This window comes from Eptesicus fuscus, chromosome 3, assembly GCF_027574615.1.
Source record: "Eptesicus fuscus isolate TK198812 chromosome 3, DD_ASM_mEF_20220401, whole genome shotgun sequence".
Lineage (NCBI taxonomy): Eukaryota > Metazoa > Chordata > Mammalia > Chiroptera > Vespertilionidae > Eptesicus > Eptesicus fuscus.
This window is the reverse complement of record NC_072475.1, coordinates 44884384-44907509: the sequence shown is the minus strand read 5'-3', so window position 1 is coordinate 44907509 and position 23126 is coordinate 44884384. Positions and strand designations below refer to the sequence as shown.

At 41.8% G+C, this 23126-nt stretch overlaps 1 protein-coding gene across 2 annotated transcripts in view; it reads right to left on the bottom strand.

The window, feature by feature from the left end:
• Positions 1-228: 228 nt before the first annotated feature.
• The window catches only part of LOC103300685 (kininogen-1-like), a 46248-nt gene continuing 23350 nt past the window's right edge, over positions 229-23126 (bottom strand). For both annotated transcript variants that reach the window (XM_054711482.1, XM_054711485.1), the window contains 6 exons: positions 12418-12502; positions 11375-11547; positions 5624-5731; positions 5417-5503; positions 2210-2287; positions 229-309 (listed from right to left, as the gene is read on the bottom strand). In XM_054711482.1, the coding sequence (XP_054567457.1) occupies positions 229-309; positions 2210-2287; positions 5417-5503; positions 5624-5731; positions 11375-11547; positions 12418-12502 (612 nt within the window). The remainder of the gene's footprint in view (positions 310-2209; positions 2288-5416; positions 5504-5623; positions 5732-11374; positions 11548-12417; positions 12503-23126) is intronic.

Below are 23126 nucleotides of genomic sequence, written 5' to 3'. Positions count from 1 at the left end.
TCTCTGATCAACTGGATTTTGCTGCAGGATGGGTGTGGCTGAAAGCAGACTACTGTGAATTAACCAGGAGTGAGAACATTAAGATCAGACTTTATTGCACCCAGAACCAGAATGATAAAATGGCATTCTTCTCTATTGACATTCTATCCCATCTTCTTGTCTTTCCATTCAGGGCTGCTTACAGTTTGCTGGGGCTATTGGGCCAGGCATGGAGATTCTGCCCACTGGTCAAGAGACCTCACTCTCAGATGTTGGCTCTGTCCCTGCCTCCTGAGGTCGGCCCTCGTACACGCAGGACCTTAGTTGCTTCTGTAAGTATAGTAAAATTCTGTTAATATGATGTTATCATTCAATAAGAGAAGAGTGAAGCCACCAGTTGACAAGATGAGACTTTTTTTCTGACATCATTGGTTCTTTATTGAAAAGTACAGATAATATTTGAAATGGAATAAAAACTCAGAGGCTCAAATGCATCCAATAACTTGAAGTAGCAGTGCCACATGCATCCACAAGGGACTGTAGCTGTTTAAAGCCCTGTCCTGTTTCTCTAGGCAGAACACAGCAAGGATTATGGAATGCGTGCTTCCCTCACATTAGAAGCAATTAAAGACAATCATATTGTCCTTATTTTTTTGTAAAAATCAGCGCTCTGCAATACCGTAGCAAAAAGATGACTTGATGATAAAAGGGTGGCTAGAGAGGCATTTCGTCATAAAATTTCTGAATAAATTTTGCATTACATCTTATGATATTCCCTTGTCAATTATTAAAAAAGATTTCCTTCTATGTCACTACTCCTGCTTTCCGTTATCATTAAACTCAGAGCTGCTGAAAACTAAGGATTGATCATTCTAGCCTCAGCAACAAATAGACAAACAGAAAACACCTATTTCAAAGCCTTGTTGCAAAGAGTAGTTAATGAGTAAATAGAAATTGCTGACTTCTGAAAAACACTCTGACTCAGAAAGAAAATTAGGAGAAGAGCTTTGTGAAGTGGGAGTAACTATTTGATATAACTAGCCCGTTTTGGAAACAGAAAGTCAATTAGTTTACTTCCCCCTGTTCTCTCTTTGGCCAGTCTGTCTTTCTTGTTGTCCCTCTTTGACCTCTGGTGGCTTTTATTATTATTTTTGCCCTATTAAGAAGTTCAGCATTCAGTCTCTTGACTTTCCTTTCCTTATTTTCGCCTGTGTTCAGGGACCAGATGCCACAGTTTATTCAGAATGGCAAGAATCTTTGTAATGAAAGTCGATGACATCCATTCTAAGGTACATATTTGTTATTAGAAAAGCAAATTGCAGAAGGACAATTTTGTTTGTCCATTTTTTGTGCTAGTTAAGAAAACTCGTGAGGAAGATTCAGAAAGGATTTAAAATCCTGCACTCATTTTTGTCTTGTCCATAGAAATTGATGGTGTCCCCATTTGGGAGTATCACCATTTCTCTCTAGGCTGTTTTGAAGCTTCATATTTTTTGGTGCATTTTACCAGGGTATGTGGATAATGGTGAGAGGGGATGAGGAAGTATTAAAGAAACACCCATGGCTGCATACATTAATAAAGAGCATCAGAGAGATCGAAATCATGAAATTCTTTTGTTTCCACAGTTGGATTCATTCCATTAACTGGCTTCCATGGGCGTCCAGGACACTTGGGGGAAGTTGTTTCTGGGAAATCAGATATCAGGTTAAATGAAAGGCTATTTGGCTCTATCTGGATTTCAGGGATCCAAGAATCATCATTCTCTGTGGGAGTTGGAGGTATATTAGTCATCATAGCTGAAATGAGATCTAAGTCCACAAATTCAGGAAAGTCAACTGCTACACCTGACTGGGCTAGGGAGGGGAGGGATGTTGGCCCTTCTGTCTTCTCTTGTATCTGTTCAGATATAGTACTATCTTCAGAAGAACTTGTTCTCCAATCATTGTGCTTTCCATTCTGTTTTCCTTTATTATTATGTTTTTCATGGCCATGACCATACTCATGTTTATGTCTATGGGCTTGGCCATGTTCCTTTTGATGTCCATGAGCAAGACCATGTCCCTTTTGGTGTCCATGGCCTTGGTCATGCTCATGTTTATGGCCATGGCCAAGGCCATGTTTTATTTGCTTTTCATGGCCCCAGCCATGATCACGAGTGGGTCCTTGTTCTTTTTCTGAATCCTGCTCTTCATCTTGTACAGGTGCCATGGAAGTGTGGGGTGGACTTACAGTTGTTCCTTCTTTTGTTTCCGCCATTTGTACTGATCGGAAAGGTGAAAAACCTGGAGGTCTTTTCATCAATGTGGTCTAAACAGGAAATATTAAGAAGAATGCATTACTGTGGAAACCACACTATCAATGAAGAAAGAAGGACTGAGATCTGACAATGCTATCTTGGTTTACAATGGAGCAAGTCTTTAGCCAGGTTTTAAATGTTATGTTAATATTGCAGAAGGATGAGAATGAATATCTTTTCCTCTTTTGATTGATTTTATAATTTGTAGGTATTTCTTAATAATACTCCTCTAAACTGGAGAGGTTTTTCTTCATCTGGAAAAATTGGGAGGTTGGACTACATAATACCATGGCACATTATTTATTAATTGACTAGAGGCCCCGTGTACAAAATTTGTGCACCGGGAGTGGGGGGAGTTCTTCAGCCCGACCTGCACCCTCTCCAATCTGGAAGCCCTTGGGGAATGTCCAAGTGCCAGTAGGGTCAGGCCTAAACTGGCAGTTGGACATCCCTCTCGCAATCTGGGACCTCTGGCTCCTAACCTCTCACCTGCCTGCCTGCCCTAAACACTCTGCCTACCTGCTTGATCTACCTAACTGCCCTCCTCTGCCAGCCTGATCCCCCTAACTGCCCTCCCCTGCCTGTCTGATCCCCCTAACTGCCCTCCCCTGCTGGCCTGGTCACCCCTATTAACTTTTTAAAAAAAATTTTCCCCTTCACACACAATTGTATTTGACTTTTTTATTGGCTTCTCCCTCTCACACAATTTTTCTCTTCCCTTTATGTAACACTTTTTCCTACTGACTCATCATTTATAAACTTTTCTTTCTTCCTTATTCCCTACTTCTGTTCCATCATCCTTCTTCATCCTCCTTGATGCATGGGGGTGTTTGTCTGACACATGCACCCGGGAGAAAAAGAGGACTCCAGTGCCGGGTGGGGTACGCAGCCTCACTTCCCCCTACCAGTGCCTTGTGCAGAGAAGTGAGGTGGCCCATGCGCCCCATTTCCTGAAGCACCTGAGACACTGCTCCAAAGGTGCCAAGCCACCTGAGGCTAAGTGGAGTGGGGTTTTTTGCTTCTATCCCACGTTCCACCCAGATTTCACTCAATGAGCGAGAAGCCATTACCCTGGAGCAGGCCACAGCTCAGCCCAGTGGCCTCTCCTGTTGTGGGGCAGAAGCCCCAGATCAGGGCCCCGAGAGCACCAGACTGACCAATCCTGAGGGGGGTGCAGGGGTGAAGGGGTGCAGGGGCAGGCCAGTCCCTGGTAAAGCTTCAGTTTTTCACACTTGCCTCTGGCTCCAAAATAAGGGGTCCCAACCTTCCCAGGGAGTCTGCGTCATGGCGGGGCAGAGAAAGTCCCACTGCTGCACGCACAGCCTCCTACTAGTCTGTCCATATGTAAATTGGTCATTACTGTCACACCGTTAGGACCAATTGCATATTACCTCTTGATTATATAGACTAGAGGCCTGGTGCCCAAAATTTGTGCACTGGGGGGGTGTCTCATCCCAGCCTGCACCCTCTCGAATCTGGGACCCCTCGGGGGAAGTCCGACTGAAGGTTTAGGCCTGATCCCTGTGGGGTGGGCCCAAAACCGGCAGTCGGACATCCCTCTCACAGTCTGGGACTGCTAGCTCCCAACCATTCACCTGCCTGCCTTCCTGGTTGCCCCTAACCGCTCCTGCCTGCCAGCCTGATCACTGCCTAACCACTCTCCTGCCAGCCTGATTGATGCCTAATTGCTCCCCTGCCAGCCTGATTGCCCCTAACTGCCCTCCCCTGCCAGCCTATTCACCCACAACTGCCTTCCCCTGCAGGCCTGATCCCCCCAACTGCCCTCCTCTGCTGAACTGGTCTCCCCTAACTGCCCTCCCCTGCAGGCTGGTTGCCCCCAACTACCCTCCCCTGCTGACCTGATCACCCCCAACTTCCCACCCCTGAAGGCCTGGTCACCCCTAACTGCCCTTTCCTGTTGGCCTCATTGCCCACAACTGCCCTCCCCTGCTGGCCATCTTGTGGCAGTCATCTTGTGACCACATGGGGGCAGCAATCTTGTGTGAGGGTGTGATAGTCAATTTGCATGTTACCTCTTTATTTATAGGATACTATTTCTATAAGTACAATTACAGTTTTTATAGCAAAAGACCCTAAATGGCTTTATTGACTGAATATATATGCAGCATATGTCCAGAATTACTTTGTTGGGCTGAAAAACATTAGGACATGTTCACAAGCTTGAAATTCAGCCTTTGTGCAATGTCTGTGTTAGACTACATATATGCGTATACAGGGCAAAAGTCTAAATCAGAAACAAAAAAGACAAGAGGCAACTCTCATTGAAGATGTGGATGATTTCTACTTGCATTTCACTACTGGTGAGAACAGGATGCTGGAGGCAGTGTTCAGTGGTGCAAAGAGCATGGCCTTTGGAGTCAAATAAGCCAGAACCTAGTTGTTAGCATCATGTGAACTTGGTTGACTCTGATTTGACCTACACTTGCATCCATGCACCACTAGCTTCACTTTTCTCATCTCTAAGTTAGGAATAACAGCACCTCCTCATGAAGTTGTCAAGAGGAAAATATGTGTGATGTCCTCAGTATAGTGGCTGGGACAGAGGAAGCACTTGATCATGTTATTATCCACTCCAGGATCTCAGCATCTTTATAATTTTTAGTGTCACATCCTTGACAATGGGAAAAGTCTTACCTCCCAAGGTTTTCTTAAGAATTGGAAAAGATGATACAAACTAATGCTTCTCACACTTGAATGTGGGTATGAAACCCTGGGGACCATGTTAAACTGCACATTTGGATTCAGTCTATGTGGAGTGGGGTCAGAGATCTGCATTTCTCCCAAGTCCCTTGGATGGAGGCAGATGCCAGTGAAGCATCTCAAGCACAGCTTAAATCTGCAGAGCTGGTATTGGCTCTGCCCAGCAGGAGCTGCCCTTCTTTAAGAGAGAGCCTCCTGAGGGCTAGGACACTGACAGTGGGTGAGAAGTGATTAAAGGTACTGGGTGTTGTTTTCCTTTCTAGTCATAAAAAAGAGAGGTCAGCACAGAAATGTGAGAGTTCTCTCCATTCTAAAAAGATAGTCCCCCAATTCTTTTAAATAGTGGTTCATTTTCAACCCCCAAATAGGACTTTGTAGAATGAGCAAAATTTACACTAGATGACAAATTAGAATCATACCTTTCCTTGTGATTGACATTTGACAGTAGGGTAAATTTTATTCTCCCAAGGTACCACAATTACATCAGCAGTGCATTTTAGAATTTCCTATCAGTGAAAAAAAAAAAAGCCAAAAGAGAGAACAGTGTTATTCATGAAATACTTAGACAAGTATAAAATATCAAATAGATTTCCAGGGAATAAGCAGAGACTTGCATGACTACTCACTCCAAGTTTATTGATCTCGCAACTTTCGGTCAACTCTTTATTACTTTCCTTGGAACATGTGGTTTCCCTGGCCGTGAACTCAATAACATATTTTGTTCCAGCCACCACCTGGAAAATTAATTAGCCCAAAGTAGAACCTTAATTAATATTATATAATAAATTATATGTTTTTCCCTTAAGGATCTTAGGAGAGAATATTAAAATTTTAATTATACACTGATCAAATGATAAGTATACAAATAAAAGTACAAATGTTTAACAGCTAAATTTTTGTACACATGTGTAAAATATTTAGCTGTTTGTTGGTCTTCTTTCCTTTTCTATAAAACAAGGCAACAATTTTTTATTTTTATACTTTTATGAGTTTTCTTATTCAACAACATTCAAGCACTCAAGTTGTAATAGAAACTAAGAAGAGTAGGGAGAAAAACTTAAACATTTTCTTCAAGTATGCCTTATTGTCCTGCCAAGTCTTGAATCAGAAATACCGAGTTAGTGTCACTACAGAAATTGTGGGTTAAATTCTGTGATTTGGAAAATTCTTTGGATTTTTCAGTTTGCCTCTCTTAATTGTTTTATATTAAGAAATCATTTTAATCTCTATCAATAGTTTTTTTAAAGGGGATTTTTTTTTAGAGGAAGAGGAAGGAAGAGGGAGAGAGAGAAACATCGATCAGCTGCCTCCTTTATGCCCCTTACTTGGGATCAAGCCTGTGCATGTGCCCTTACTGGGAATTGAATCCACAAACTTTTGGTGCTCAAGACGATGTTCAACCAACTGAGCCACACTGGCCAGTACTGTAGCAACATTTTTAATCTTTATACAATGCTGTGTCCACAATGAATATTTTGTGGCCCAATTTATTTATTTTTTTATATAAAAGAGGCACAATTTATTTATTTAAAAATTAAACTCATGCTTTTTAAAAATCCACTGACTTCAATAAAATTGAACATATAGCTTTTTAAAATTCATTTTAAAAATGCCATATCTTACATCTAAAACTTTAAAAATATACTTGGTAAAAATAACTTTAAATTGTATGTTAAAAAGTTAGTTTTTATGGCCCAATTTCTAGTCCAAGTTATTCAGTACTTAATTCTAGGATCTAAATGTGTGTGTGTGTGTGTGTGTGTGTGTGTGTGTGTGTAAAAGAATACATGAATATATCAATTGACCGGGAGAGATGACTATTATTTTTAAAAATAAAATCACAGCCCTGGTCGGTGTGGCTCAGTCCATTGAATGTCACCCCATGCACCAAAAGGTCCTGTTTGATTCTCAGTCAGGGCACATGCCTGAATTGTGGCTTTAATTCCCAAGTGGAGGGCGGGAGGGGGGCAGGAGCGGGTAGAGGGGATCAGGGGGAGGGTATGCACGAGACAAAGGATTGATGATTCTCTCTCCTTCTCCCTTCTTCTCTCTCTAAAATCAATAAAAGCGTATTAAGAAATAAAATAAATGAAGTCACGGGTGATAGTATAATCTCATTTGAAAAAGCAAACCACAACAGTCTTCCCTATCTCTGTGTTTTTTAAAAGCATGGAAAACATGTGGCAGGAGGAAGAGAGCAGGAGAACAGAGTCATAGAAAGAACTAAGCCCCACTTCTACTTTTCCTGGCATTGTTCTGCTTGGTAAACATGGTTAAATTTTTAAGAAAAAATTGGTACTTAACTTTTAAGACTCCAGGTACAGGTATAAATGGGGAGGAAGGTTCTAAAAGGGTTTTAGGGTCTATATTTTTGGTGATCATAGTTTTCTTCCTCATTTCAGAATATATCTTAATCTAATTTTCTGTAACAATAATGTTAATTAAAGTAATGTTGCCTAAGAAACTTGACAATATGTGACACAAACCACAACTGATAGCTCTACTCTATTCAGGGTCAAGAAGAAGGAATTAAATAGATGTAAATCTTCCATTTGAGGGCCTCAAGATGGCATCTATATTGCCATTATTATCAGGTGTCATTCTAATCAAAAGTCTTCCTTGCTCAAACCCATCCTGCTCAACCTTTGTTTTTAATGTGGAGATAACCATATAGCAAAATAAATTCCAAATGTATTAATAATTTAAATTAATAAAATAAACTCAGAAGATATAAATATGTATCCATCAGGTCTCAGGACAAAGAAGGCCTTTCTTAAGTGAAAAGCAGAGGAAGAATATCTAAATGGAGAAAAAATGTCTAAATTTGTTCAGACAGAAAGGACAACTGATTCTCAAAAATCACAGCAAGCAAAGTAAATAAAATAAAAGCTGGGAAAAATATGGTTATAAGATTAATATTCTTATTCATGTAAAGCCCAACATGAAAAAATGAACAAAAGACATGAACAAGTATTTCAGAAAAGAAGTTAAAATCGTCATTAAGCCAGAAACAAATGACTATCTTCACCAATAACCAAAGATTAAAAAAAAAAAAAAAACCAACAACACAACAGCACTTTTAATCTTCCATATGTTGGCAAAGATAAAAAAAAAACACAGTGGTGATACCTGCTATTGGCCACGTGTGGGAAGCTCTCAGCCTCAGTCACTGTTGGTAGGACTAGAACTCAAAGCAAGATGATCAAGGTCCTATAGCCAGGTGGTATGAATGTAAATTGGCATAATTGCAAATGGTTTGGCAATTGGCATCAGAAGTCTTAGACATATACATACACCTTGACATTTCTAGTACTTTGTTAAAGGAAAAATTCCTGAATGTGCACACACAGATCTTTGAAGTATATTCATCTGAGCAAAGACAGGGAGGAATATGGACAACAGTGGGGACAGCGGTGGCAGAGGCAGAGCAAAAGAAATGGCCTATGATAGAAATCACATCATCCACATGTGCAAACAGAGAATTTAAGAAATATTTGGCATCTGAAACCAGCTGGAAATGGACATACATCCAAATAGGACTAAATATGCAAAGCCAAGGCAAGACCTAATTTGTAAAATAAATCTTTGGCAAAAATTGGTCATTTGGCAAAATCATCAAATGGTAAATGGATTTCCAGTAACTCGGCTGCTTCCAGCAGGGCCTCCTTGAATAACCATGTAAGAACAGCCAAATTGTTCTCTTTAAATGTAAAAGCCAGTAAAGATTCATCTTTTGTAAGTAAGTCTGAGATTCTCACCATATTTCAAATTGACTTGGCAAGTGAAGGAATGTCAGTTCCCTTCATTAACAGCATTACCTATTGTTCCCCTGGCATCCTTGGCATAAACAAATACACACAATGCTAGGATGTTGATTCGTTAATTTACAGAGAACTGCAAGTACTCTGAAGACTAGCTAGTCATGTATAAAATGAGTGGTTCTCTCCTGACAGAAAACCTCTGATATACTTGATGCAGGCGTAGAGGGTATTCCTGCATCAAGAATAAGGGAGTTTCACAAGAAAGCAGAAATATGAAGTGAGAAGAAAAGCTGACAAACACATGAATAGCATTGGGGGGTGTGGGTGGATAAGAGAACAACCAAAGGACTTGTATGCAAGCCTATAAGCATAACCCATGGACACAGACACTAGGGAGGTGAGGGCATATGCTGGGGGATGGGAATAGCCAGGGAGATGTTAATGGGGGAAAAAGGAGACATATGTAATACTTTTAAAATTAAATAAATTTCTTAAAAAAGGGATATATGCACCCCTATGTTCATAGCAACATAATTTATAAAAACTAAGATTTAAAAACAGCCTAAGTGCCCATGAGCAGATGAGTGGATTAAAAATGTGGTATATCTATGCAATGGAATACTACGCTGCTGTACAAAAGAAGGAACTCTTACCATTTGCAACAGCATGGATGAACCTGGAGAACATTATGCTAAGCAAAATAAGCCAGTCGAAGAAATACAAAGATCACAAGATCTCACTCATTTGTGGAATATAAGGAACAACATAAACTGATGAGCAAAAATAGATCCAGGGACATAGAAGAATTGAACAGACTGTCCGACCTCAAAGGGAAGGCAGGGCACTGGAGGGTTAGAGATTAATCAAAGGACCTGTATGTTTGCATATAAGCATAACCAATGGACACAGACAGAAGGGGGGGTGGTGAGGGCATGTTCTGGGGGTTAGAATGGCCAGGGAGAGGGTAATGAGGGGGAAATGGAGACATATGAAATACTTTAAATCATAAAAATTTTAAATAAATAAAAAAAAAGAATAGCATGGATTGGTGTGCCATGTAAGTACACCACTAACATGGGTCATGTGCGCATGAAATGGGGAAGAAAGGTTGTGGTGTCAGGGGCAGGAATAAGTGCCTGAGTAGGAGAGAGAGCCGTGTCAGTTTTGACTTATTTTAATACATTTGGTTAGGTTTCCCCTGCAGTAGTGAAACTAATACAGGAAATTAGAAGATGAAAATAAACAGCCCATTGTGTCATCACCTAAAGCCACCACTGTGAATAGTTGCAGGTATTTGTTTCCTTTCAATATTGTTTTCTGTACTTTTTTATAACACACCTGACAACAGAAAGTATAGTCAATTTTATGGCCTCTTTTTCCCCACTGCATATTTTAACACAAGGCATTTTCCACATCAAGAACTCCTCATAAAGATGCTTTGAAATTGCTCCTTGATACTCTATTTTAAGGATATGCCAGACATTATTTGATCATTTCTATATTGTTGATTGTTGACAGTTTACCATGTTTTCTTTTATAGTTAAATCTGCAATGAGTGTCATTGTCTATAAAGACTCTATTTTAAATTTCTAGAAATTCAATTAATGAGCCAAAAGTATGAATTGTTATAAGTGAAGTTCTCCCCACCCCCTATCAGATTATGTTGTTTTGCTGAAACAGTTTGGTTCTATTTTGATTACTTTTGTTGATTCTATTTTGTTTACACTTAGGGAGGCCGGATTTGAGGTTTATAATAGGAATCTGCCCATGAATAGATTACTCATATGCTGTTAAGAGTTGGAAGAAATTTGGGCTCCTCTCACCCAGCCACTCATTTTACAGATGGGGCCACAAAGACTGAGTGAGTCTGAATGACAGCCCAGGGTTACCCAGGACATGAGGGCTGAGACAATGGTAGAACTGGGTCTCCTGACAACCATACTAGGATGTTCCTTATCTATTGACAGGGCATGGGAGGAAAGATGAAGCCCTCGAGGGCACATTTGTGGGCTGGAAGGACACCTAGGCAGGGGGAAGTGACATGGAGGTGAGAGTGTGAAGAGAGTCTGGGTGATGATAGGCTGACATGTGGCTGATCCAAAGGCACTAAGTGATGCTACAACAAGAAACGACTCTAGAAAGGCAGAGAATAAGAGTAGCTTTCCCTTGCCCTACATTTTATTAATTATATAATAGTTGCCAGAATTTATATAACACGTTAAAGTTCGAGAAGATAATGTATTGACATATATTATATCTCTTTTTGTGTTCCACTTATTTATGCATTCACTGGGTGCTTCTTGTATGTGCCCTGACAGGGGATTGAACCTGCAACCTTGGCATATCAAGACAATGCTCTAACCAACTGAGCTACCCGGCCAAGGCTTTACATATATTATCTTATTTGAGTCTCACTCCAGTCCTTTACAGACAGAAAATGGAATGTTCTACATGACTTGTCCAAGATCACATAGCAAGCATGTAGTGAGGTTGAGACTTAACATTCAATTCCTTTTACCAGGTATACTATTTCCCAGCCCAAGATCAGTGGCAATATTGGTAAGCAGTTTGCACATAGACTGTAATAGCACTATTTTTGTAGCTTCATTTACAGACCTGTGATGTTGCTCTGTGCACAACGTCAATCTTGAAAAAGAAAGTTGCATTATTCTCTGCATTAAGCTTTGTAATGGAATGAGTCAGAGCCTCTTTCAGCCTTGGGCTGTCAACAGGTATCTCTTTGGGGCAGCCAACGCAAAGTCTGGTAGGTGGTAATACAAAATCCTCCCCTGAAAGAAGAATCAGGTTTTAAGTCAGTGTGTACTCTGAAGGAGCAATCTAGCCTAGTACCTCTCCTGCACATTGTCCAGCACTCATTTATAGAGGGCCATGTGCAGCCTAAAGGCCAGTAGTGAGTGGGTAGAAGTTGTCTGTATGACCTTCACCTTACTGCCTGTCCTCTTTTCCTCTCCTCAGAGTCAAGAGTATTTAGTGAAACCTTCCATCAGGAAGTGTTAGTTAGTACACCTTCAATAACAATGCGCTGCACTGTTCCTAAGTTTTTGCATTTTTGAAAGAAAGTGTAAAAAACCAATGCTTAATTTAAAGGAATGATTTTCTAGTGGGAAAATTTTAAGTCCTCTGATTCTGGTGAGCAGGAAGCTTCAATGATGCTTCTCACTGTGGAATGTATGCAAACATCTTCCAAGTATGAGAAAAGCCAACTCTTGGTATAAGAAACACTGGCTTGACCATAAACTTGCACTATCTCACTTTCCCCCATTATAACATGCAGGAGAAAAAAAGTATTTAATTGAAAGGATTTTATTCTGAGTGATTAAATAGGAGATACAGCTTCCCCAGTTTATAACACCTGATGCAGTGACATCTGATTCACAAGAACGACCATCTGACATTGCATCTGGAGGTCAGCTTTGCAAAAAGAACATAAATATTTCCTTCTGTCACCATATTCCCTCTGGCCACTGGCAGAGCAGTCCCAACTGCATCAGCTACAGCTCAGCTGTGCAGAAATCGGGTACAGCTGTAAGGGTTATTGATTATATCATGGGACCTAAAGCACAATTCCTATAAAAAGACTCACCAGTTGTCTGGGATCAACATGTACTACTAGAGCACAAACATGTATTATCGCATACCTGGTAAAATCTCACACTTCTGTAAGAAGGAAGCAATTCTTAGCTGAGGATCCATGTATGCAAGATCTGTACATTCACCGGTATCCTAGTTTTTCAAAAGTAAATAAGTTAAAAATGTTTTTAAGAACTTTTAAAGTAAACAACTGGTAACATTAAATATAGGATGTTTGACTTTACATAGAAAACAAAACAAAACAAAACCTAATCACATTGCAAAAGAGAATAAGAAACACTTAGGTATTAGCATCAACAATGATAAATGTATTTTCAAAAACACATGAAATAAGATGACAGGAATACTTAGTATAGAAATAATAATCATAAAGCCCAGCCAGCATGTCTCAGTGGTTGAGCATCAACCTATGAACCAGGAGGTCATGGCTCGATTCCTGGTCAGGGCACATGCCCAGATTGCAGGATTGATCCCTAGTGTGAGGTTTGCAGAAGGCAGCTGATCAATGGTTCTCTCAGTCATTGATGTTTCTATCTTTCTCGCCCTTTCCTTTCCTCTCGGAAATCAATAAAAATATATGAAAAGATAATATATTTAAATTGGTAATTTTTCTTTTAGAAAGATAAAGAATTCCAGACCAGCCCGTGTGGTTCAGTGATTGGGTGTCAACCCAGGAATCAAGAGGTCATGTTTAGATTCCTGGTCAGGGCACATGCTCAGGTTGTAGGCTGGATCCCCAGATTGGGGTGTGCAGGAGGCAGGTGATTGATGGTGTTCCTCTCTCATTGATATTTCTATCTCTCTATCACTCTCCCATCCTCTCTTTCTAAAAATCAATAAAAACATTTTTAAAAAGAGAAAGGCAAAGACTTCCATATTAAGTTAAAAACAAAATTAATGTATTACATTTTCAAGAATAATATCTTATAATATAAAGGTAAAGGTAGATTAAACATAATGGATGATCAAAACTATATAAAGCAAATATAAACAGAAAAAAGTTCTAGAGTATTATTAATACTGGACAAAGTAAAATTCAAGGTAACAGAAAAACTCATGATGGTAATAAAGAAGATAATTTTATTTCTATAAAGATATAGTCTAGAAGTTAAAATACATAAAGCAGAAATTAGATATATATGTGGAGAAATAGATTAAAATAATGGTCATGGAGAAATTTTATATACAACTATAAATTTAACCTTTTGCACTCAGACATCGAGATTAAAATTACTCTTTGAATGTATCAATAATTTGAAATGTAAAAAAATCCAAATAAATAAGTTTGTATGAAAAGAAACTCCAGTTTTTTATTCTACTGCTGCGCTTTGTAAAATCTGGGGTATTTAAAAAATTAAATCCCGAGTAGAATAAAGGAATCGAGAAAAAAGCAAGCGAGTGCAAAGGGTGAAGATAGACCGAATGGATAAAAAAATAAATAAAATCATAAAAAATGAATAAAATAATAAAAATGTATTTAGGTGATATTTCTATATGATCTGTATGACTTAAATAAGATGTTTATAAGTATGATACATACATTTTTAATTGCTTTTATATTAGACTAGAAGCCTGGTGCACGAAATTTGTGCACAGAGGGGGGTTGTCCCTCAGCCCAGCCTGTACCCTCTCCAATCTGGGACCCCTGGAGGGATGTCTGACTGCCCGTTTAGGCCCGATCCCTGGGATCGGGCCTAAACGGGCAGTCGGACATCCCTCTCACAATCTAGGACTGCTGGCTCCCAACTGCTTGCCTGCCTGCCTTCCTGATTGCCCCTAACCACTTCTTCCTGCCAGCCTGATCACCCCCTAACCACTCCGCTGCCAGCCTGGTTCATGCTTAACTGCTCCCCTGCCAGCCTGTTTGCCCCCAACTTCCCTCCTCTGCTGGCCTGGTCACCCCTAACTGCCCTCTCCTGGAGGGTTGATCATTTCCAACTGCCCTCCCTTGCAGGCCTGGTCCTTCTCAACTGCCCTCCCTTGCAGGCCGGGTGCCTCCCAACTGCCCTCTCCTGCTGGCCATCTTGTGTCCACATCGGGGCAGGATCTTTGACCACATGGGGCAGCTATTTTGTGTGTTGCAGTGATGATCAATCTCCATATTACTCTTTTATTAGATAGGATAAAGGCCTGGTACAGGGATGGGGGCCAGCTGGTTTGCCCTGAAGGGTGTCCTGGATCAAGTGGGGGTCCTCTTGGGGCATGGGGCGGCCTGAGCGAGGGGCCTGTGGTGGTTTGCAGGCCGTCCACACCCCCTGGCAACCCAAGCGGAGGCCCTGGTATCTGGAATTTATTTTCCTTCTACAATTGAAACTTTGTAGCCTGGAGCAGAGCCAAGCCTGGGGCTCCCTCCGAAGCCAGCAGCCATTTCTGTTGGGGTTATAATTGAAACTTTGTTGCCTTAAGTGGGTGGGCCCGGCCAGGGTGTGCAGAAAGCTTTGCTTCCCCTGTTGCCGGCGGCAACCCTGGCCTGCTCTCTCAAGCTCCGTTCTGCCGCCATTTGTTTGAATTTATTTACCTTCTATAATTGAAACTTTGTTGCTTGAGTGGAGGCTTAGGCCTGGCAAGGGCAGGCAGAAAGCTTGGCTTCCTCTGTTACCTAGGAAACCTTGTTCTCTGTGGCTGTAGCCATCTTGGTTTGGGTTAATTTGCATGCTCGCTCTGATTGGATGGTGGGCATGGCTTGTGGGTGTGTCGGAGGTATGCTCATATTTGTCTATTATTAGGTAGGATTACAAAAAAGGCTCAATAAATTTTTAATCAAAATAATAAAGGCCATGTCCTTTGATCTCAGCACCAAAAGAAAACAATTTAAAAAATACATTTAAATAAATAAACAAAAAACTAACCACTTGGAAATCTAAACACATTTGCCTAAATAGTCAGGGTCTTCTTTGGATAAGGAAAAATAGAAAACAAAGTAAGAAAACTGAGAATTTTACATAATGTTGACAGAGCAACATTTGGAATTAAACTCATGGCTTTATATGCTTTCATAATTTAAAAAGAGAGACACAAGAAACAAACAAAACAACCTCATACTGAAGTGTTTACATCAGGAAGTTAAAAAAAAGGAAAAGAATAATTATTAGCCTTAAGCAAAAAAAAAAAAAAAAAAAAGGAAACAATAAAGCAAAACTGATGAACTAGAAAACAGAAAGCACTATCAATAGGAAATAAATCCAAATGGTCATTCTTGGGATAAGAAAAAAATCAAATGCAGAAAATAAAGTCCTCACAGAAAAGGTACAAAGAAGCTAAAAATAGGAGAAACCAAGATGGCGGCCTAGGTAAACACCTAAACTGCTGCCTTGCACAACAATTTCAAAACTACAACTAAAAGACAAAATGTCTATCACCCAGAACCACGGGAAAGCTGGCTGAGTGGAAGTTCTACAACTAGAAGAAAAGAGAAAAGAGCATTGAGACATGCACAAGCACTGAAAAGCTGAGGTACAGAGGCGCATGAATCAGGCTGGTGGCGGGTGTCTGGGTGTGCTGCTTTCTTGAACCCGAAGGGAGACAAGCTCCTGATTACTCTGAACTCCAGTTTCTGGGGAGACACTGGGGACCCAAACTCCTATGGGGAGAAGCTGGACTGTCTGCCATCGGGACAGAAAGTGAGGGTGACTTTCTTGCAGAGGTGCTCCCAGCTATCATTGTTTACTGCACTGGGGCACAGGATGCAGGGACTTGGAAACACGGAGACACAGAGACGGCTGACTGGCAGCCATCGCTGTTCACCATGCCCTAGCCTAGTGACTCCCTGAGACCCAACACTGCACAATCTATAAACCCACCCAAGCTCCACACAGAGGCTTTTGCATATAAATGGTCTGCCCTATCGCAGCTTAACTTAACAAACTGCAGCTCTGGTCAGACAGCTCCAAAACCTCCAAACTCCAAGCGAAGAGGAGAAAACTAGTTCTTGCTGTAGCTCTTGCTGGGTGGCCTCAGACAGTAGCTGATCTGCACCCCATTGGAGATCCAGAAATTAGTGTATCTAGTGGTCAGTGTGAGACGACACCAGATTTCAACTCCTCACATCCATAAGTGACACATTCAAGAGGCAGACTCAGTGAGCACCAAAGCCCCACTGAAACAAGACCTGCCCAATAAGTGGGTCTCCAGCACAGCAGTTCTTCCATTAGAGACACAGAGGGTCCTCACAGCCAATTGGCTTGAAGGTCAATTCCTCCCAGTGACACCACCAACAATCAAGACTTAACTACAAACAAGGCTGTACACACTGTATACAAAGGGGTGCACCAAGTGTGCCCACCTCAGGTAACTGGGAGGCCGACCCACTGGGCCATATAGGAAACCCAGCACACAAAGCCACCCTGCCAACTCAGGGAAGCAGTGAAAATGCAGAGACAAAGAAACAGATCACAAATGAAAGAAATGGAGGAAAACACACGACTGGATATAGAGTTCAAAACCACGGTTATAAGGTTATTCAAGAATTTCCTAGAAAAGGCTGATAAATTTAACGAGACCCTCAAGGATATGAAAAAGGACCAACTAGAAATTAAACATACACTGACTGAAATAAAAAATACTATACAGAGACCCAACTGCAGACTAGAGGAATGCAAGAATCAAGTCAAAGATTTGAAATATGAATAAGCAAAAACACTCAACTGGGAAAGCAAAAAGAAAAAATAATCCCAAAATTTGAAGATAGTATAAGAAGCCTCTGGGACAACTTCAAGCGTACCAACATCAGAATTATGGGGGTGCCAGAAGAAGAGAGAGAGCAAGATACTGAAAACCTACTTGAAGAAATAATGACTGAAAACTTCCCCACCTAGTGAAAGAAATAGACTTACAAGTCCAGGAAGCACAGAGAACCCCAAACAAAAGGAATCCAAAGAGGACTACACCAAGACACACCATAATTAAAATGCCAAGGGCAAAAGGCAAAGACAGAATATTAAAAGCAGCAAGAGAAAAACATTTAATTACCTACAAGGGAGCACCCATACGATTGTCAGCTGATTTCTCAACAGAAACTATGCAGGCCAGATGGGAGTGGCAAGAAATATTCAAAGTGATGAATAGCAAGAACCTACAACCAAGATTACTCTACCCAGCAAACTTATCATTCAGAATTGAAGGGCGGATAAAGAGCTTCACAGATAAGAAAAAGCTAAAGGAGTTCATCACCACCAAACCAGTATTATATGAAATGCTGAAAGGTATTCTTTAGGAAGAGGAAGAAGAAAAAGGTAAAGATAAAAATTATGAACAACAAATATATATCTATCAACAAGTGAATATAAAAATCAAGTGAATTAAAAATCTGAGTAACAGAATAAACTGTGAATATAATAGAATCAGGGGCATAGAGTGGGAGTGGATTGATAATTTTCAGGGGGCAAGGGAAGAGACTGGACAAAAATTGTACACCTATGGATGAGGACAGTGCTGGGGGAGGTAAGGGCAGAGGGTGGGGTGGGAACTGGGTGGAGGAGAGCTATGGGGGGAAAAAGGAGAAACAATTGCAATAATCTGAACAATAAAGATTTATTAAATTTAAAAAAGAAGCTAAAAATATAAGAGAATAATTATGAAGAAGTATATGCTACTTTAAATCCCAATGAAATGGATTCTTTTCTGGAAAACTATAAGTAACCAACGCTGACTTAAACACAAGACCAAATTTGAATGGACCAGTAACTGAAGAACAGAGAAGGCTATCATTACTCTCAACTTGCAATCCATTTCTCACCTCCAAACAACATAGATGTTTTATAGATGAATAATTTTTAAAATTAAAGAAACATTTAGTGCCTTGCTATGTAAACTGTTTCTGAATATAGAAAATAGTGGCACACTACCCAAGTCAAAAAATAGTGGCTACCACCTAAATGAAAAATAGAAGGCAGCAGGAAAAGAGGAAGACCAAATATGACATGGACTGACTCCATAAAAGAAGCCAGAGAAAGGAGTCTATAGGTGCTCAACAGAGCTGTTGAGGTCAAGACAGTGTGGCCATCACACATCATAGGGTCACAAGGCATCAGAGCTGACTCAACTGCATGTAACACATACCCAATTCATTCTATAAAACTACCAGAGGCCCAGTACACAAATTCATGCACAGATGGGGTCCAGGACGAATTGGGATTGGGCCTATTGGGAGGAGGAGATGGTGAGAGGTTAGCCGGCTCACCCACCCTGATCAGGGCCTGATCAGGGCTGGACCAACTGGGGGAAAGGGCAGCCGGTGATTTGCCAGTGGGCCCCACACATGAATGGGGTGGGGGTGATAATTGGAGGCTAGCGGCCTTGGGGAGGGGCCATGTGTGGTTGGTGGGCTGGTTCTGCCTCTAATGGGGATGGGTTTGCCGATCTGGGGTGGGGCCAGGAGGGGCGGGGATGCAGGAGATTGGCTGGCTGTCCCCGCCCTCTATTGGAGTTGGAGAGCCATCAGGCACAGGGCTGGCCATGGGGAGAGGCTGAATGCTGATGGGGGGGGGGGTGGAAGCCCATCGGGGGTGTAGCCAGCTGAGGCAAGGGGCTGCAAGAAGTTGGTTGGCCAGCCCTGCCCCCTATTAGGGTGAGGGGGTAAGATCAGGGGCGGGCCAGACAGGGGGAGGATCTGCAGGTCTATCATGTTGGGGTGGGCTGATTGGGGTGGGGCTGGCTGGAGGGAAGAAAGGGGGCATTTGGTCAGCCAACCCCAGTCTTGATCGCTGTGTGAGAGTCAGATCAGGGGCAGGCCGGCAGGGGGGAGGTGCCGCAAGGTTGGCCAGCTGGCCCCACCCCCTGATCAAGCTGGTTTGCTGGCCACAGTGGGCATCATAGTGACGGTTCCTTTTGATCGTTACAGTCGTTATGGCCATTATGGTCACTTGCTGTTTATATATATAGATAATCTGGATATCAAAACCTGAAAAAATAGAATGCACACAGAACCACACCCAGAAAACTGTCAAACCACTTTCACTTATAAAAAAAGATGTAAAGTTCTTAAACTATAAATAAAATCCAAATGCATATTTAAAGAATAATTAATACTAAGCAAATAGAGTTTATGAATCTACATTTAGGAAAGTTACAATTAGGAAAGTTGTCAAAACAACGTAACAGATTAAATTAGAAATATATAACATGACATTTCAATACATATTTAAAGCATTGGCTAAATTCTAACACAAATTTCTTTTTTGTCTTAAATTTAAAAAAATTATTGGGGTGACATTGGTTAATTTAAAAAGTTTCAAGTGTACAATTCTATAAAACATCATCTGTATATTGTATTGTGTGTTTACCTCCCAAAGTCAAGTCTCATTATATCATCACTTATCCCCCCCTTATCTTCTTCTATTTTCCTCCACCCCCTTTCTCTCTGGTAATCTGTGTCTGCGAGTTTCTGGGGTTTTGTTTTTTTGTTTAATTCTTTCAACTTTCTCACCTAAACCCACAACTTGTCTCCCCTCTGACACCTGTCAGTGTGTTCTCTGTATCTATGAGTCTGTTAACACCTATTTCTTATTTAAAAACAAAACAAACTTCTTTAAAAGCAGGAATGTAAGGATGCTTCTTTAATATGGCAAGAATGCCTACCTGCAACCCATAGCAAATATTATAAACTAGAGGCCCGGTGAACAAAATTCTTGCATGGAGGGGCGGGGGTGTCCCTCAGCCCAGCCTGCATCCTCTCCAATCTGGGACCCCTTGAGGGGTGTCCAACTGCCCATTTAGGCCCGGTGGGATCAGGCCTAAATGGGCAGTCAGACATCCCTCTCACAATCCAGGACTGCTGGCTCCCAATTGCTCACCTGCCTGCCTTCCTGATTGCCCCTAAACGCTTCTGCCTACCAGCCTGATCACCCCCTAACCACTCCCCTGCGAGCCTGATTGATGCCTAACTGCTCCCTGCCAGCCTGATTGCCCCTAACTGCCCTCCCTTGCAGGCCTGGGTTCCCCCCAACTGCCCTTCCCAGCATGCCACATCACCCCCAACTTCCCTCCTTGCAGGTCTGGTCCCTCCCAACTGCCCTCCCCTGCTGACCTAATTGCCCACAACTGCCCTCCCTTGCAGGCCTGGTCCCTCCCAACTGCCCTCCCCTGCTGGCCTGATTGCCCACAACTGCCCTCCCTTTGCAGGCCTGGTCCCTCCCAACTGCCCTCCCTTGCTGGCCATCTTGTGTCCACATGGGGGCAGCCATCTTGTGTGTTGGAGAGATGGTCAATCTGCATATTACTCTTTTATTAGATAGGCTAGAGGCCTGGTGCATGGGTGGGGGCCAGCTGGTTTGCCCTGAAGGGTGTCTAGGATCAGGGTGGGGGTTCCCTTCGGTCATGGGGCAGCTTGGGCGAGGGTCCTATGGTGGTTTGCAGGCTGGCCACTCCCCTTAGCGACCCAAGCAGAGGCCCTGGTATCTGGGGTTTATTTATCTTCTACAATTGAAACTTTGTAGCCTTAAGTGGAAGCCTGGGCTGGCCAGGGTGTGCAGAAAGCTTGGCTTCCTCCATCGCCGGGGAAACCCAAGCCTCCCTTCTGCTCTCTGTGGCCTCAGCCATCTTGGTTGGGTTTATTTGCATATTCGCTCCTGATTGGCTGGTGGGCATGGCTGGTGGGTGTAGCAGAGTGATGGTTAATTTGCATATTACTCTTTTATTAGATAGGATAACAAAATTATAGAGGCTTTCCCAATAAAATCAGGAGTGAAGCACAAATATGTGTGCAATATCTCTGGAAGTTTGGTCAATTCATTGAGACACAGTACAGAACATAAGCATTGGAAAAGTAGAGATAAAATAATATCTTATTTTACACTTAGAATAATGAAAAGAAAGAATGCAAAGCTGTTAGAGTTACTCAGAGCTCACTTGCTGAATATAAGGTAAATATATCTAAATTGATACATTTATATAAAAATAATATTAAAAGGAATAAAATGAAATGAAAACAAAATTTATTTCTTCAGAGCAATAACCAAAAATAAACAAATAAAAAAACACCACTACAAAACCTGGAAATAACTTCAGTGAGCAATGTTCTGGATATATAAATAAAATCACACAACTTTTAGAAGTTTAAAATAAAACTTGACTAAGTATAGATGTATGCCAAGTTCTTGACTGAAAAGACAAAATATAGTACATACATCAATTCTTCTTAAATTAATTTAAATACATTTTCATTGATTTCAGAAAGGAAGGGAGAGGGAGAGAGAGATAGAAACACCAATGATGAGAGAGACTCATTGATTGGCTGCCTCCTGCACACTCCCTACTGGGGATCAACCCGAGCATGTGCCCTTGTCCAGAATCAAACTTGACACCCTTCAGGCCGCAGGCCAATGCTCTATCCACTGAGCCAAACTGGCCTGGGCTCCTTAAATTAATTTAGAAATGTAATGCAATTCCAATCTATATGACAATGTAAGTTTTTCTTACAAACTTATTCTAAGATTAGTTTTGAAGTTATAAACACTAGAATAATAAATCACAAATTTAAACCTACTGATAAAACATGACATTACAAATATATTAGTAGAGAACAGCTTTTTCATAAGAAACTATTATAGAATTAATGTTGTCACAAATTTATGTATAAAAGAAGAATGTTGAGATATCTAGTTATCCTCTTGAAGAAAGCCTCAATTTAGAGACCTCAAAAGATACATTAAAATTATTTCAAGATAGGTTCAAAAGCTATATTTAAAAATACTGACTAGACAAACTAGGGAAAAAAGATGACTAATGAGCAAATGGTGGAAGAATTCAAAAGGAACATGTTGGCAATCTTGAAGATGGCAGCTGGCAGGACGGAGGTGTGGGAGAGGAAGTGAGTGAGTGAGAGTATGAAAGGAGAGTGTGTGGATGTGTTTGGTGTGTGTGTGAGTGAGTGAGGGACAGTTAAATCCCCGTAGGAGCAGCAAGGGCTGGCAGACCAGGCTCTCTTGGACAAGGAGAGACTACCACCACTGCAGGCACTCAACAGACTGTGGGACTCTGGCACGGAGCCCAAGCTATCTTGAAGGAGAGAATGGCCTTTTTTTAGTAACTCATCATCACCACCAACCAGATAGGCCTTGGAACTGCCCTGCCACCCAGCAGCCACTCTAGCCAAAATTCTGCTGCCCCACCCACAGACCCACGGACCCTGAGACCTCCACCTCCAAAGGTGCACCACTTGGCAGCAGTAAGTGCAACCTCCCCCTCCCCAGCAGACAACTCCAGACAACACTTTTGCGCATTTCCAGCCGCGCAGGCATCCACAGCACACCACTCCATAGACAGCGCCTGCGAGCCACTGGGAGCCCCCGGGGGTGTGATTTTGTACAGACAAGAGCTCATGGCCCTGCAGTAGATATTCTGAACTCCCTCTTCCTAAATAACTGCCCAAGGACACCCCAGCTGTGCAACTTCAGTGCCAGGGCCCCTCAGAGTGCGTCAGAGTTCTGTGCAGGCAAAGGCACCTCCACACTCACACATTTTCAAGGAGCAGGACCCCTGAGCCCAGCTATCCACAGTGCACTCGGTGTGGGGGAGGGGGGGAGCAGCTGTGAGACTCTGCTGGGTGTGATTCTGCACAGACAAGGGCACGCTGTCCCACAGTAGAAATTCTGAATTCCCTCTTCCTGAATAACTGGCCACATTCACCCCAGCTGCTCAACCTCAGTGCCAGGGCCCCTCAGAGTACCTCAGAGTACATCAGAGCTCTGCATGGGCAAAGGCACCTTCACAGATGTGAATTTCCAACAGGCAGGCACCCTGAACCCATCTACCCACAGGG